The sequence below is a fragment of the Leptonychotes weddellii genome, chromosome 4 (genome assembly GCF_054177405.1).
Source record: "Leptonychotes weddellii isolate Sample4059 chromosome 4, ASM5417740v2, whole genome shotgun sequence".
In the NCBI taxonomy this organism is placed as follows: Eukaryota; Metazoa; Chordata; class Mammalia; order Carnivora; family Phocidae; genus Leptonychotes; species Leptonychotes weddellii.
The window spans coordinates 22,282,833-22,296,759 of NC_138372.1; the positions used below are offsets into that span (position 1 = coordinate 22,282,833).

The 13,927-nt window shown below is 43.8% G+C and overlaps 1 protein-coding gene across 2 annotated transcripts in view; it reads left to right on the forward strand.

Moving 5' to 3' along the window:
- The first annotated feature begins 1,730 nt into the window (after positions 1 to 1,730).
- KPNA6 (karyopherin subunit alpha 6) overlaps positions 1,731 to 13,927 on the forward strand; it is a 56,539-nt gene continuing 44,342 nt past the window's right edge. The window contains exon 1 of one of the 2 annotated variants that reach the window (XM_031029048.2): positions 1,731 to 1,891. In XM_031029048.2, coding sequence (XP_030884908.1) covers positions 1,888 to 1,891 — 4 coding nt within the window. In that variant the 5' untranslated portion in view covers positions 1,731 to 1,887. The remainder of the gene's footprint in view (positions 1,892 to 13,927) is intronic. The other variant, XM_081817962.1, reaches the window with a different exon arrangement.

Here is a 13,927-nt window from a genome sequence, read left to right on the forward strand (position 1 = left end):
AAGCAAGGCCAAGTGCTAGAGTGGAAACAAAGCCGCTTGGGAGAGCCCCCTGGCTCCTATAAGACAGGCTGGAGGGCTCAGGCTGGGAGAAAAGGACGGTCCTAGACGCTCATCTGCTCTGCTTGTGTTCACTGAGCCCTTGTTGGCCACAGGATATGCAGAGGAGTCTGTGGTGGTGTATGGGAGACACTACAACAAAAGTTTTTGGTGTCTCTGGTGAGGAAGGCATCAAGCTAGGCATGGGACAGATAAAAAGGTGAGGAAGATACTGTCCCTTAGACAACCAGGAGAGGCATAACTTGTGAGCAAATTAGGATGCTAAGTTTTAGCTGAGGAAAATCTGTGTCCAGGGCACTGGGGAGCAGAGAGGACAGATACCCAGACTGTCTGGAAAGAGAGTTTTTCAGGAAGGGGAAAGTTGAATTGGATCTTGAAAGTGAATTTGTTCACCCCATGGTCAAGGAGGAAGGGAAGGCATTGCATTCCAAGCAGAGGAAACAGCATATGCAAAGGCAGAAAAGAAGATAGCATACTTGGGGAAAGGGGGTTCGCCAAATATGGATGGAGCCTGGGTTGCCTGGTGGGGAGTAGCCCAAGAAGTGAATAAGGACCAGCCTGTGTGTCAGATTGCAATGTTTGGGCATTACCTAAGGGCAGACAGACATAATTTGCTAAGCAGAGGAACAACCTGACAAGGTCTCTGCTTTACCGAGATGGTGCAACTGGGGAGCCTGGAGGCGGGAGACCACTGAGGAGCAGGCAAAATAGACCAGGAGAAAATAAGTCTGACCTTGAGCAGAGGCAGTAGGAAGAGAAAGATAATGCTACCTCTCCTGACCCTGAGTTCCAGAGGTGGCTTTTTGAGTTGTTTCCCTTAATGGGCCAGGCACAGGCCAGACACACAACTGGAGGAGGCAATTTGTTGCAACAGAACCTGGAAACCCAGGTCCCTCATTCAGCTTTCGAAAGACAATTCCCTGTTTGACTAGTGACTTGAAGACATACCCTTCTCCTGTTTGTTGAGGTGGGGGACCAGGACTGGCCTGTCATTATGCAAAAAGGAAGGTCTGATGTGTACCAGTCATAAATTCCATGATTACAAAAGGCACATGAACGCTTAGCCTCAATTTCCTCATCTCTAAAAAAGGGAGATCATTCCTCACTTTGTGGAAGTCACAGGCCTATTCATTTGTTGCTTATTCAGTAAACATTTATGGAGCACACACCATGTGCCAGATCCTGTGCAAGGTGCTGGAGATGTGGTGATGAACGTACAGAACCTACCCCTGCCCTCAGCTTGCTAGGGGTGGGCGTGGGGGACGAAATCGCTCGATCAACTATAAAGCCCTGCACCAGTCTCATTATTTTTCCACTTCTTATCTCCCAATAAGGTTGTAATCGGGTTGACTCTTAGCTTCTTTATTTCCTTATCTCCATATCCTAAGCAAATCTCTTCCCCCTCTCCAGAGGATTCCTTATTCATATCCAGCTCAGGGTCTGTGATTGGCTTTAACTACGAAAGGAGAAAAATTTTCTAGGGGAGGAGACCTCACTATAAAAGAGGAAATAGGAGCAGAAAAAGCTGAGAATTCCTAAGCACACTTGACTTTCTTTAGTAAGTATCCCCTCCTAGTCTCTCTTCACTGCTCTTACATTCCACCCCTATTCCCCGCCTTTAGTAGCTGCGGTCTCTTTAAATGCGCTCCTCCCTGTAAACTAGGCTGTGGGGCGGAGAGCGCGTTTCTTCCCCGGGTTGAATGTTAAGTTGTTTGTCCATTTCGGCCTGCCGTCCTGCAGATCCGCCATATTGTCTGCTGAAGCTACCGCTGAAGCCGCCGCCGCTGCCGCTGCCGCTGCCGCCGCCAAGTACGAGCGAGCGGAGCCGCGATGGGTGAGTAAGGACGCCAGGCAATTGGGGACTCGAGCTGAGGCAGTCCTGGGGCTTGGGGTCTAGCGGGAGCCTGTCTCCGGTCTGCAGATGTCTGAGGCCCCTCCAAATAGGTTTGAGGGGAGAAGCCAGGCCGGGGGAGCCGCTCAGGCCAGTTTGGGGCCGGGCTAGGGCCCTTGCAGGAGCAGTCTTCGGGGGCTGGTTCCCGGAGCACCTTGCCACGCCTGGAGCCCCCACGTGGTGGCCCAGGGCTGGAGCCCACGCGTTCCCGGGGGCTGGAAAGGGGCCGCTTCTCCGGCCTGCGCCGAGACCGGGGCTGGGGGACGGGCTCCCGGCGGCAGGCCAGGCGGCGTTGAGGGAGCCCTCTCCAGGCGTGTGTTTGACCGACGCGCATCTTGAGTGGATTCGGGGGCTTCTCTGAACTCAAGGGAAATCCTGCCTACGTCGCGAGTAGAGTTCTCTGGTGAGGGAACGCCAGGCTTGCCGGCTCCAGGCCCGTAACCAGGGGCAGCCATGCCCGTAAGCAGCCCGGGCCGCTGAAGGCCGGCAGAACTTCCCGAGCCACGGGCGGAAATGGGGTGGTTCGGTTGGAGTCAGAGTGACAGCCTAGTAGTAGAAAACCGCAGGCCAAGACCTTGGGGCCATATGTAGTAGATTGGGGATTTCAGGTGTGGGCCTGGCCCTGGCTAGGAGAAAAGGAGCGACCTGTTGCTCTCTCTGAAGGGACTCTGGCTGGCAAGGCCTGTGCTCAGAGAGAATCCGATGGCTAAGTCTTTGGACTTACCGACAGAACCATCACTGAAGAGCTATTTCCTCTTAAGCATTAAAAAACTATGCATCTTGTTACGCTCTTCCTGCGCGTGGGCATTGTTCTGACGGCTTTACATGTCACGTTTTACCTAATATGCACAACCTAATGAGACAGATACAGCTGTTACCCCAATTTACAGGTAAGGAAACTGAGACTTAGAGAGAGGTAAAGTAACTTACCCAAGGTCACACAGTTAGTGGCTAAACCAGGGTGATCCCTCCAGAGCCCTAGTGTATGGCTGCAGTTCTTTATGGCTTGGCCACCTAGTGGTTGGGCGGGAAAGGGGGGAAGAAAGCTTTAACCCTAGGCAAAGTTGTAAAGGTGGTTTTTTTGTGCCTAGTGGGCCCGCTTTGAAATCTTTAGTCTGAATGAAACTGAAAAACTCCAAAGTGAATTGCTCACCCCAACTATAGTGTGTGGAGGGAGAGCTAAATGAGATTCTGGGTTTGAGTTTTGTAAGAACCCTGATCCTGAGGAACCATAAATTATTCCCTTGAGTTGCAAGGCAATAACTTTAGAATCAGATCTGGTATTATAATCCTGCCTGCCACTTTCTGGCTTTCTCATCCAGAGAAATCATGTAAGTATCGAAGGCAGTAGAAAGCATCTAGCACAGTGCACAATAAATGTTATTTTCCTTTCCAATTCTTCCTTTTCCACATCTCTAGAAGGAGGGGAAAGGGAGTGTTATCAAGATGTTTTGAGGACTAAGATAACAGTGTTCAGAGCCTAGTAAAGGCTCCATAGGCATCAGAACAGATTCTTTTCTACCTTCAATAGCATTCCTTTCCCTTAAGCATTCCGGTTTCCAGAATCTACTGTCAAGCCTGATGGGCTTATCTTTGTTAACTGCAGCTTTATGTATCAATGGAAAATTTAGGGGACTTTTATGTTATAGATTTTCTATTGGCTTTCAATTTTAGAAACACTGGTGTCTCAAAGGGAAGGAGCTAATGTTAAGTTTATTATGCTCAGGGAAATAAGTTTACAGATTGGGAAACTCCCTCAGAGAAGATAACACAGCTAGTAAGTAGCAGAGCCAGAAGTGAGATCCTTACCCATTTTGCTGTACACAAACTTTTTAGAAGAGTTAAGGTGTGAAGTAAAATTAGTCCTTTTCTGGTAGACTTTGAAATGAAAGTTCTTATTATATGGAGCAAAAAAGCCTGAGCAGGGTCCTGAAGGGGATTATTAGTCTAGAGTTAGGTGGCCTCCCTTTTTCCCTCCAACTCCATTTTAGGTACCTCTTCCCTGTCCCACTTGGTCTTTCTGAATGTCCAGCTATTGGTGTTCATGTTTTTTGGTTGATCCTTATACATACGGTGTGAGTGAAACTAAGGATACATTTAATCCTAACATGGAATCCAAGGTAGTTTGGGTTATCCCCATTCATAAATGAGTAAACAGGCTTTGTGAAGATTAGGTCACTCATCCAAGGCTGGTGATCTAGGCCCTTTGTGTTCTGGGGATACTAACATAGCCCTCACCACACCCCTATGAATCTAGAACCTGCTGTATTTCACTGCCTCTCAGGTGTGCTCTACTCAAGCCCTACTATATCCTATACTGTTTGTCCTGTGCCAAAGTTCATTAGCTTTAACAGACTTTTGTAGTGATTTCACTGCCATTAGAAGCCTGTGGGGGTGATGCTTGCAGCTCTAGAAGTTACTTATTCTGACCCTCCCTAGCAGAGACCACAGTCTCTTAAAAACTAAGCTTTGGCAGACACTGTTTGTTTTATCACCCGTTCCTGCCATCTTGCTAACCCAGCCCCAAGGATAGGACTTGATTAAATAAACTATTAACCAGTCATTGTAATTCTATCTCCCTAGGCAGTGATTGATTTAGGCTTGGGTATGTGATGCAGCTCTGGCTAATTAGACAGGAAGGGAAGCCTGGGGGACTTCTGGCAAAGACTTCCTTATTTAAAAGAGATTTGCCAGGTTTTATTTTATTATTTATTTTATTATTTTTTTGCCAGCTTCTTCTATTTTAACTTGGGTATCACCAAAGTATGAGAGCCTCAAAAAAAAGAAAAGAGAGAGATGGGCAAGCTGTAATAATAGCCAGCATTTAAATAGAACTTGCTATGTGCTAGGCACTAAGTACTATAATATTAACTCCTTTACTTCTCAGATTCTCATGTTGTAGTTGAGGAAACTGAAGCATAGAGAAGTTCAGTAACTTGTGAAAGGTCAGAGCTAGTCAAAAGAACCACTTACTCAGGTAGTATGGTTCTGACCAACATAATGGGCTATTAAGGGCTGTGTTCTGCCTCTGGAAAGGAGAGAGCCCTTTTCTGACTCTAAAATTGGCATTAGTAATGCTGGGGTCGTGAGGCAGAATTTATAAGTAAGAGCAGTCAGCTCTAAGGGTGAGAGTAGAGAAGATGGGAAGAATCTGATATTTTCTTGATGTTTTTGAGCCACTGAATTAGGCAACTTTGGAACTGTCTTATCTCTTGATTTAACTAGGATACTTAAGGCCACTTCTAGTTTGGTTTTTGGCTGCAAGTAACAAAACCTTTCTAACTGAGAACACTTCCTGGTCCAGAAGTAACTTAGCCCATCTCTTATTTTCCCTCCAATCCGGGTTGCCCACCCACCCGTGTATAACAGCTACTTGCAGAGTAGGCACCTAATTGTCAGTCACCACCTACGTGTCCCACAAGCATCAAACTTACTCCCCTTTCCTGGCCAACTTTTCCTTCATTTCTGTAAATGGTAGAACCATTGGCCCAGGCACTGGGGCATCTATCCATCTTTGGTTCCTCACTCTTTTCTTCCCTTTCTGTATTGGCAATTGTTGAAGACTGTGATCATGTTACTTCTAAATTGCTTTGTGTAGGTTTTTCTCACAGCAGAGACCCACAAAGAGTATTAATTCTGTGCTCTTTAACCTTACCGAATCTCAGGCTCCTCAAAGTGAAAATGTGGATAGGGGTGCCTGGGTGGCACAGTTGGTTGGACGTCTGACTCTTGATTTCAGCTCAGGTCATGATCTTGAGGTCGTCCGATCAAGCCCCACATCAGGCTTCACGCTGAGCTTAAGACTTCTCTCTCTGCCATACCGCCCTGCACGCCGGTGCTCATGATTTCTCTCAAATGATAAATAAATCTTAAAAAAGTGAAAATATGGGTAACACTGTTTATTAATATTAATGAAGATTCAGTGAAGTACTAGATACCAAAAAATATAAATTGTAAAGGTATTTTAGAAGCCCTCCAGATCTCTTCTATAGCTTCCTGTACCACTGCTGTAATTCTTGCTGTAGCAGTGTTGCTAAAACACCCATTTGATCTTACCACTCTACTCCTTAGTTTAGGAAACTTCAGGGATATACTATCTACAGGATAAAATCATAACCCATACAGTATGGTATTCAAGGCCTTCCTAATGATTTTACTAATCTTACTGTATTTAGAGATTCATGTACATATCCTGCATTCCACTCAGACTACCTCCTTTGTATGTTAGCATTACTGGCGATTACTTACAGTCCCTTCCCCACCCATCTTTTTCTATGGAAATCTTGCCTGATTTTCAAGGTCTGATTTAAATGCTACCTCCTTCATGAACTCTCAGATACTTTATGCCTTCCAAACTAGAAGTGAGCTCTCTGAATTCTGTAGCACTTTGTTCTTGCCTTTCATATAGCCCATTTTATATTCTTTCTCGTGTTAACAGTTACTTAATCTGTAATACTGGGGCACCTGGGTGGCTCAGTAGGTTAATGGTCTGCCTTCCGCTCAGGTCACGATCCCTGAGTCCCAGGATCGAGCTCGTTCCACGTCGGGTTCCCCACTGAGCAGATAGTCTGCCTCTCCCTCTGACCCTCCCCCCTCTCATGTTCTCTCACTCTCTCTCAAATAAATAAATAAAATCTTAAAAAAAAAATCTAATATAATTCGTTCTTCAACCAGTAACTTAATCTCCACAGCCTTATAGTTCTCATCTCTAAAATAGGGATAATATTGGGGCGCCTGGGTGGCTCATTCGTTAAGTGTCTGCCTTCGGCTCAGGTCATGACCCCAGGGTCTTGGGATCGAGCCCCGCATCGGGCTCCCTGCTCCGCGGGAAGCCTGCTTCTCCCTCTCCCACTGCCCTTGCTTGTGTTCCCTCTCTTGCTGTCTCTCTCTCTCTCTCTGTCAAATAAATAAATAAAATCTTGGGCGCCTGGGTGGCTCAGTCGGTTAAGCGACTGCCTTCGGCTCAGGTCATGATCCTGGAGTCCCGGGATCGAGTCCCGCATCGGGCTCCCTGCTCGGCAGGGAGTCTGCTTCTCCCTCTGACCCTCCTCCCTCTCATGCTCTCTGTCTCTCATTCTCTCTGTCTCAAATAAATAAATAAATCTTTAAAAAAAAAAAAAAAGAGAAAAAAAAAATAAATAAATAAAATCTTTAAAAAAAAAATAGGGATAATATCTACCTCAAAGGAGTGTTAAGAGGGTTCAGTGAGCAAATGCGTGTAAACCATTTTAGCGTGGTGTTTATTATCAAGTAGTAAATACTTAACAGTAATTGCTTTTAGTCACTTAGTGAATAAATAAAGGACTTACTGTGTTTCAGGCCCTATGCTAAAAATAGATTAATAGATTAAATAGTTTGTCTTTGAGGGGAAGGCAGTAACATATTATGAAAATTTGTCAGAAATATACTTTTAGGTGCCAGGCAGGCAATGGTTATTTATTCATCAATTTTAGCAAATGTTTATTGAATACCTAGTATGTGCAGGGACTATTCTGCTCTAGGCCCTGGAAATACAGTGGTGAACAAAACAGACAAAAATCTCTTTCTGGTGAAATTTCAGAGTTTAAATTCTAATGGGTAATCAACCACATGGAGACTGGCAGTCCAGCTGCAGAGTTCGATGTGGTCTGTGCAGCTCTAGCCAATTGTTTCCATGGGGGACTGGAGGTCTGGCATTGCCTGATTTCCCATTCCTTTCCACAGTCCCTCTCCCCTTGAAGTTGGAAATCCAGATTTTCATGATATTATTGGATTAAACATTTATAAATATTACAAGTTAACTCTTAAAATCTAAAAACCTTGGGGGCACCTTAGTGGCTCAGTAGATTAAGCCTCCGACTCCATCTCAGCTCAGGTCTCAATCTCATCGTCCTGAGTTAAGGCCCTGTATTGGGCTCTATGCTGGGCATGGAGCCAACTTAAAAATTCTAAAAACCTTAAGCTAACCAAATATTTGGATATTTGAAGCCAAATATAGCCCAAGACCTGCCTGTCTTGTAAAATATTAGAAAATAATATTCTATGTATTTTATAAAATATTTCTTAGTTTATGTATTTATTTTTTTAAAGATTTATTTTATTTATTTGAGAGAGAGAGAGAGCATGAGAGGGGAGAGGGTCAGAGGGAGAAGCAGACTCCCTGCTGAGCAGAGAGCACGATGCGGGACTCTATCCCGGGAGTCCAGGATCATGACCTGAGCCGAAGGCAGTCGCTTAACCGACTGAGCCACCCAGGCGCCCTTAGTTTATGTATTTAAAAAAAACATTTTAAAAGGATGAAGATGGGCTCCGGGTGGCGGTGATGGGTTAGACATCTGACTCTTGGTTTTGGCTCAGATCATGATCTCAGGATTATGAGATCGAACCCCACATCAGACTGCTGAGCGTGGAGTTGACTTGGGATTCTCCCTCTGCTCCTCCCACGTGTGCGCTCACACACGCGCTCTCTCTCTCAAAACAAATATTTTAAAAAGAGGATGACGACAGACATTTTTAAAGTCTTGCAGATCATGATAGCATTATGTATTTAGTAGGTATTCTTTTTTAAGATTTTATTTATTTGTCAGAGAGAGAGACAGAGAGAGCACAAGCAGGGGGAGCGGCAGGCAGAGGGAGAGGGAGAAGCAGGCTCCCTGATACGGAACTCGATCCCAAGACCTGGGATCATGACTTGAACCGAAGGCAGACGCTTAACCAACTGAGCCACCCAGGCGTCCCAGTAGGTATTCTTTTTAAGCATAATATACTTTTGGAGTAAGGTGCACAAGAGAGGGGCGCCTGCTGAGTAAGGAGCTTGCTTCTCTCTCTCCCTCTGCGTGCTGCACCCCCCTCCCTCTTGTGCTTTCTCTCTCTGTCAAATAAATAAAGTCTTAAAAAAAAAGATAAGTAGCTTGGAAATCCACTTAACTAGGCACCCAAACAAACTACATTATGAGGCAGTATCTTAAATGTGAGTGAACAAATATCCTCACCTTGGTATAACTTCCAGTCTTCCTTCAGGAAAATTTGGCCATGTGACCAACAGATAAACATTGCCACCTTGCCAATATTAATAGGCTTATATGTATATATACACCTACAATAAAGGTAAGCCTTCCTAATACATATATTAGTATATTAGCATATATACATATGTTTTTCTTCCTACCTCCTAGTTAATCTTGTGTCCCACACTTTGGAGACCAGTGAAAAATGGTAAGTATTTGGATGAGGCAGTCCAGAACGCTGTGGACACATATAGTAAGGGGGTCCACCCTCGCCCAGGGGAATCAGGGAAGGCCTTTTAAGCTAAGTGAGATCTGACCTAGGGAAAAGAATTGTCAGTGGCAGGGTGGGAATGATTATTTCAGAAGCAGAAGATTGGTAGACTAAAGGGATTGGTAGCATGGGGGGAATGATATTTGGACTTTATCCTGATGATAGTGAAATGCCATTTTAATCTTAGAAGTGATATGATCAAATTTATTTATTTATATGACTTGGACAGCTGTAGGAGGATGAATTAGGCTGCAGTAGGATTCCAACCAGGAGGTTCTTTAAGTGGTTGGTTTTTTTTTTTTTAAAGATTTTATTTATTTATTTGGACAGAGAGAGAGACACACCGAGAGAGGGAACACAAGCTGGGGGAGTGGGAGAGGGAGAAGCAGGCTTCCCTGCGGAGCAGGGAGCCTGACACGGGGCTCGATCCCAGGACCCTGGGATCATGACCTGAGCCAAAGGCAGACGCTTAACGACTGAGCCGCCCAGGTGCCCCAAAGTGGTTGGTTCTTAAGTAGTGCAGTAGTCCTGGCAAGAGATGATGATGGCAATTGAGGTGGTAATAGTAGGGAATAAGAGAGTTAGGAATTTGAATTAGCAGGACTTGGTTATTAATTTCACCGGGAGGCTGATGGGGCGGGTGGGGGAATTAAAAGCATGACTCCTAGACCTCTTGCCTTCAGCAGCAGAGTGGATAGTGATGCTGTTAACTGGGATGAGTTTAAATTTTGACATTTTGAGGTGTCTGTCTGACCTCTAGGGGAAAATGTCCAAAAAGCAATTGGATTATAGAAGCCTGAAGCTCCAAGAGTGAGGTCTGGGGATGGAGATAGATGTTTGATCATCTATTTATCTATATATGGTAACTAAAATCATGGAATCACTGATGTATCATGGGAGATGGGCTGAAAAGAGAACCCCAACGTGCATCAGCCTTAATACGCAAGATGGGGATCAGCAGCCAGAATTGGAAGAAGAAAACAGTGACTGATGTCTCAAAAACCAAGGAAAAAGAGTATTTCAAGAAGGAAATGGTTGTCAGGGTTGAGTGCTGCTAAGAGGACCAGCAAAACATGGACTAAAAAGATTGGTTGAATTTAACGTCATGCACCTGATTAGTTGTTTTACAAAAACAGTTTTGATGGCATGCAAGCAAATTGGAGCGGGCTAAGGAATGAGCGAGGAGAGGCAAACTGTTTCAAGACGTTTGTATTATATGGAGAAAGAAGAGGTTAATGAGGCTCTTATAAAGTCTACACAAGAAATCCTGAAGACCTGAGTTAGGGCAGTTGGCAGTAGGAATGGAGAAAAGAGTGCAAAAATAATTGGGAAATAAAATTGGCATTTCTTATTGATTGGATGTGGGGATAAGGGGAAAGTTGTCAAGAGTAACTCCCAAGTTTCTGGCTTGAAAAGCTGAGATGTTGGTACAGACCCCTAATTCCTTGTTATCAGTATTTTCTCAACCTTTCTTTCCCCTCCTAAGGAGCCCTTTTAGACTTTTTTTTTTTTTTCCTGATGCATCCCTCCCATGAAATTTTAACACACAGATATACTCTTTTTATGTATGGTAGTATGTCTATGCTTTATACATAAAGAGAGTAGACATAACGCTTGCTTTTTATTCAATGTAAGGTTAAGAATGATGAAACAAAAATTTTAGGTTAAAAGTTAAAATTAAAAGCTGTTTGCATTTAAGTTTTATAGCTGTATTTGCTGAGTAACTTTTAAAGTAATTTACTTACGTGAATGCTAATGTATCAAATTGCACATGCAAATTAGCATTTATAAATAACTAATGTAATAAATTAAAATCATTCAAAGCTGTTCATTTTCCAGTAATAGGAAAAAATCACTTAAAGTTATTTTTAGTGAACTTTTAAACAGCTTGATATGAAAAATCTTACAACTTAACTAGCTTTCAGATATTCTTTTAGATATTGTTGACATTTTTCTTTTCAATACTTGGCATAACTAATCATGACAAATTTTAGTTTGTAGAATTAAATAATAAAATATAAACTTTTAATTTCCAGAAAACCCGTGTCACACACAAAAGCACCGAGTATAAAGCATAAATAACATCCAGAAGGCATAACAGGTATGCACAGGCCACTTCTTGTATGACTTTGAGATCTAGTGGTCAGTCAAGAGGAAGTCCCCCAGTTGTGGCCCTCTGTTCACCATAACTTTGAGTACGGATCTTGCATACCTGTTGTCTGCTTTCCATGAAATCAGTGTCAGTACTGCTCATGTGATATTCAAGAAAATCCATTGAGAGAAATTAAATACTGAGAAATAAGACTTTATTGATAATGTTGAGCTTTGGAGCACCACATACCATTGTAATATGTAAGTCCCCCCACTCCCCATGAACCAATTTTACCCTTTTGGGTGCAGTATTTCCCCCATTGAGAATGCATGCCTTTAAAAGAAACCATTTATGCCAGATATTTCAGAATTTTAATCGTTTAGATTTTAGAAAGGCCTTATAGTGTGTAAGAGTTGGATAGCACCTCCAACAGAATCTGGGGTAGAGTCCTATATAGTCAAGTATTACTAATATTTTGTAGCAAACCATTAAGTGGGATAAATAAAGGCTGTAGTCTCATGTTTTGTTCGAGTTTTGCTGAATGTGTTTTGAAGCTGTATTTACTAAATATCTTATTTTCAGAGCTCTTTTGATTTCGGAATTTCAAATTAGGGCTTGTGGATTGTGAATTAAAAGAAATGTGTAAGGAGCAGGTTTATGGAAAAGGTGACAACTTAAAAAAAATTTTAACATGCTTTTTATTTTTTTGTTTTTTTATTTCTTTTTTTAGATTTTATTTATTTATTTGGCAGAGAGAGACACAGCGAGAGAGGGAACACAAGCAGGGGGAGTGGGAGAGGGAGAAGCAGGCTTCCCGCGGAGCAGGGAGCCCGATGTGGGGCTCGATCCCAGGACCCTGGGATCATGACCTGAGCTGAAGGCAGATGCTTAACGACTGAGCCACCCAGGCGCCCTTAACATGCTTTTTAAAAAGATGTTTCTGTCAGTTAGGTGTCTGACTTTTGATCTCAGCTCAGGTCTTGAGTTCAAGTCCTGCGTTGGGCTCCACGCTGGGTAGGGAGCCTACTTTAAAAAAAAAAAAAAAGATGTTTCTGGGATATGGGTGGAAGGAACCCCTTGGGTATTAAGTGTGGACTGCAGGTGTAGATTTGAAAGTTATCACCATCTTCCAAAGAGGCAATAATTGTCTAATGAGACATGATTGGAATTGCTTTGGGGTGACGTAAATGGTAGAGAATAGTCATCCCCCCCCCTTTTTTAAAGATTTATTTATCTGAGAGAGACTGGGGGGAGTGGCAGAGGGAGAGATTCTTCAAGCAGACTCCCCGCTGAGCGGGGAGCCAACACAGGGCCTGATCTCACGACCCAGGAGATCACTACCTGAGCAGAAACCAATAATTGGATGCTCAACTGACTGAGCCACCCAGGCACCCCAAGAATAGGCCCTTTTTTAAAATGCTGGCTCATTGGTTCTTACAGCCTAGCTTTGGAGGGAGTGAAGATGGACTAGAAGGGTAAGGATCAAGAGAAAGGAGCTACAGTGTTAGGAGAAAAGGAAAAACCACCTATTATAGAGAGCAAGAAAATATAGCTGTCCTCTTTGACCCTAACTTCCTAGAAATTGCCCTCACGGGGAATTGAGACCTTTCAGAGTAGGAGCTGAGAAGAAAAAAAGAAAGTATCATTGATTCAGCACCGAGCCCCTAGACACCATCATATTACTTCCTCAGTCCTACAGGACTATGAAGTCTATTATGCTCATTTTATAGATAATGGATGTAGGGACTCAAAGGTAGTGGTTCTGCCACTGGGATTGGAACCCAATCTACCTGCCTTCCAAATTGGTGCTCTTTCTCACTACATCATTTTGGAAGGAGTTGATAGGGTTTAAGGGGGCAACACTGGATGTCTGTCAACAGCATGCCTTCTGAGGGCAGAAAGGATTCCCTTTGTGTGGCCTCTCAGTCTGGTGCTCCTCCCCCATATTGTCTTGGGCCCTTTGTATATGGGGCCTCAGAAGACTGCCTCCCAAAATTGGCTCCTTCTTTTTGGATTAATATATACGGGTTAGAGAAATCTCTGCTTTTAATTTGTCAGAAGGGCTCTTGGAAAAGCCCTTTCTCAGATTACTAAAGGTTAAAACAGAGCTAATCAGAGAGATTTCTGTAATTCAACCTACAGACACTGACAATGTAGAACCCTCCTTGTTACGAACTAGGGATGGAGCAGCGTAGTGCTGCAGAATAGAGGCCAACTGGCCGGCTGTTCTTTTGTATATCTCAGGGACGTTTTGCTGTAGACCTTTGTTTTTATACCTAACCAAACTGTTATTGTTCCTCAAACCAACCTTGGGCTTTCTAATCTCCTAATCTTTGCTCCTGGTGAACTGTTCTCCCTCCCCACCCCTATTATCTTCAGAAATATTAACCATCTAGTGGGGCACCTAGGTGGCTCAGTTGGTTAATGGTCTGCCTTCGGCTCAGGTCATGATCTCAGGGTCCTGGGCTCCTTGCCCTGTGGGAAACTGCTCCCCCCCCGCCCCTCCCCCCCCCCGCTCGTACTTGCACACTCTTGCTCTTTCTCTCTCTAGTGTGCTCTCTCCCAAATAAATAGATAAAATCTTAAAAAAAAAAAAAAAAGAAATATTAACCATCTAGCCTCTAAAGACC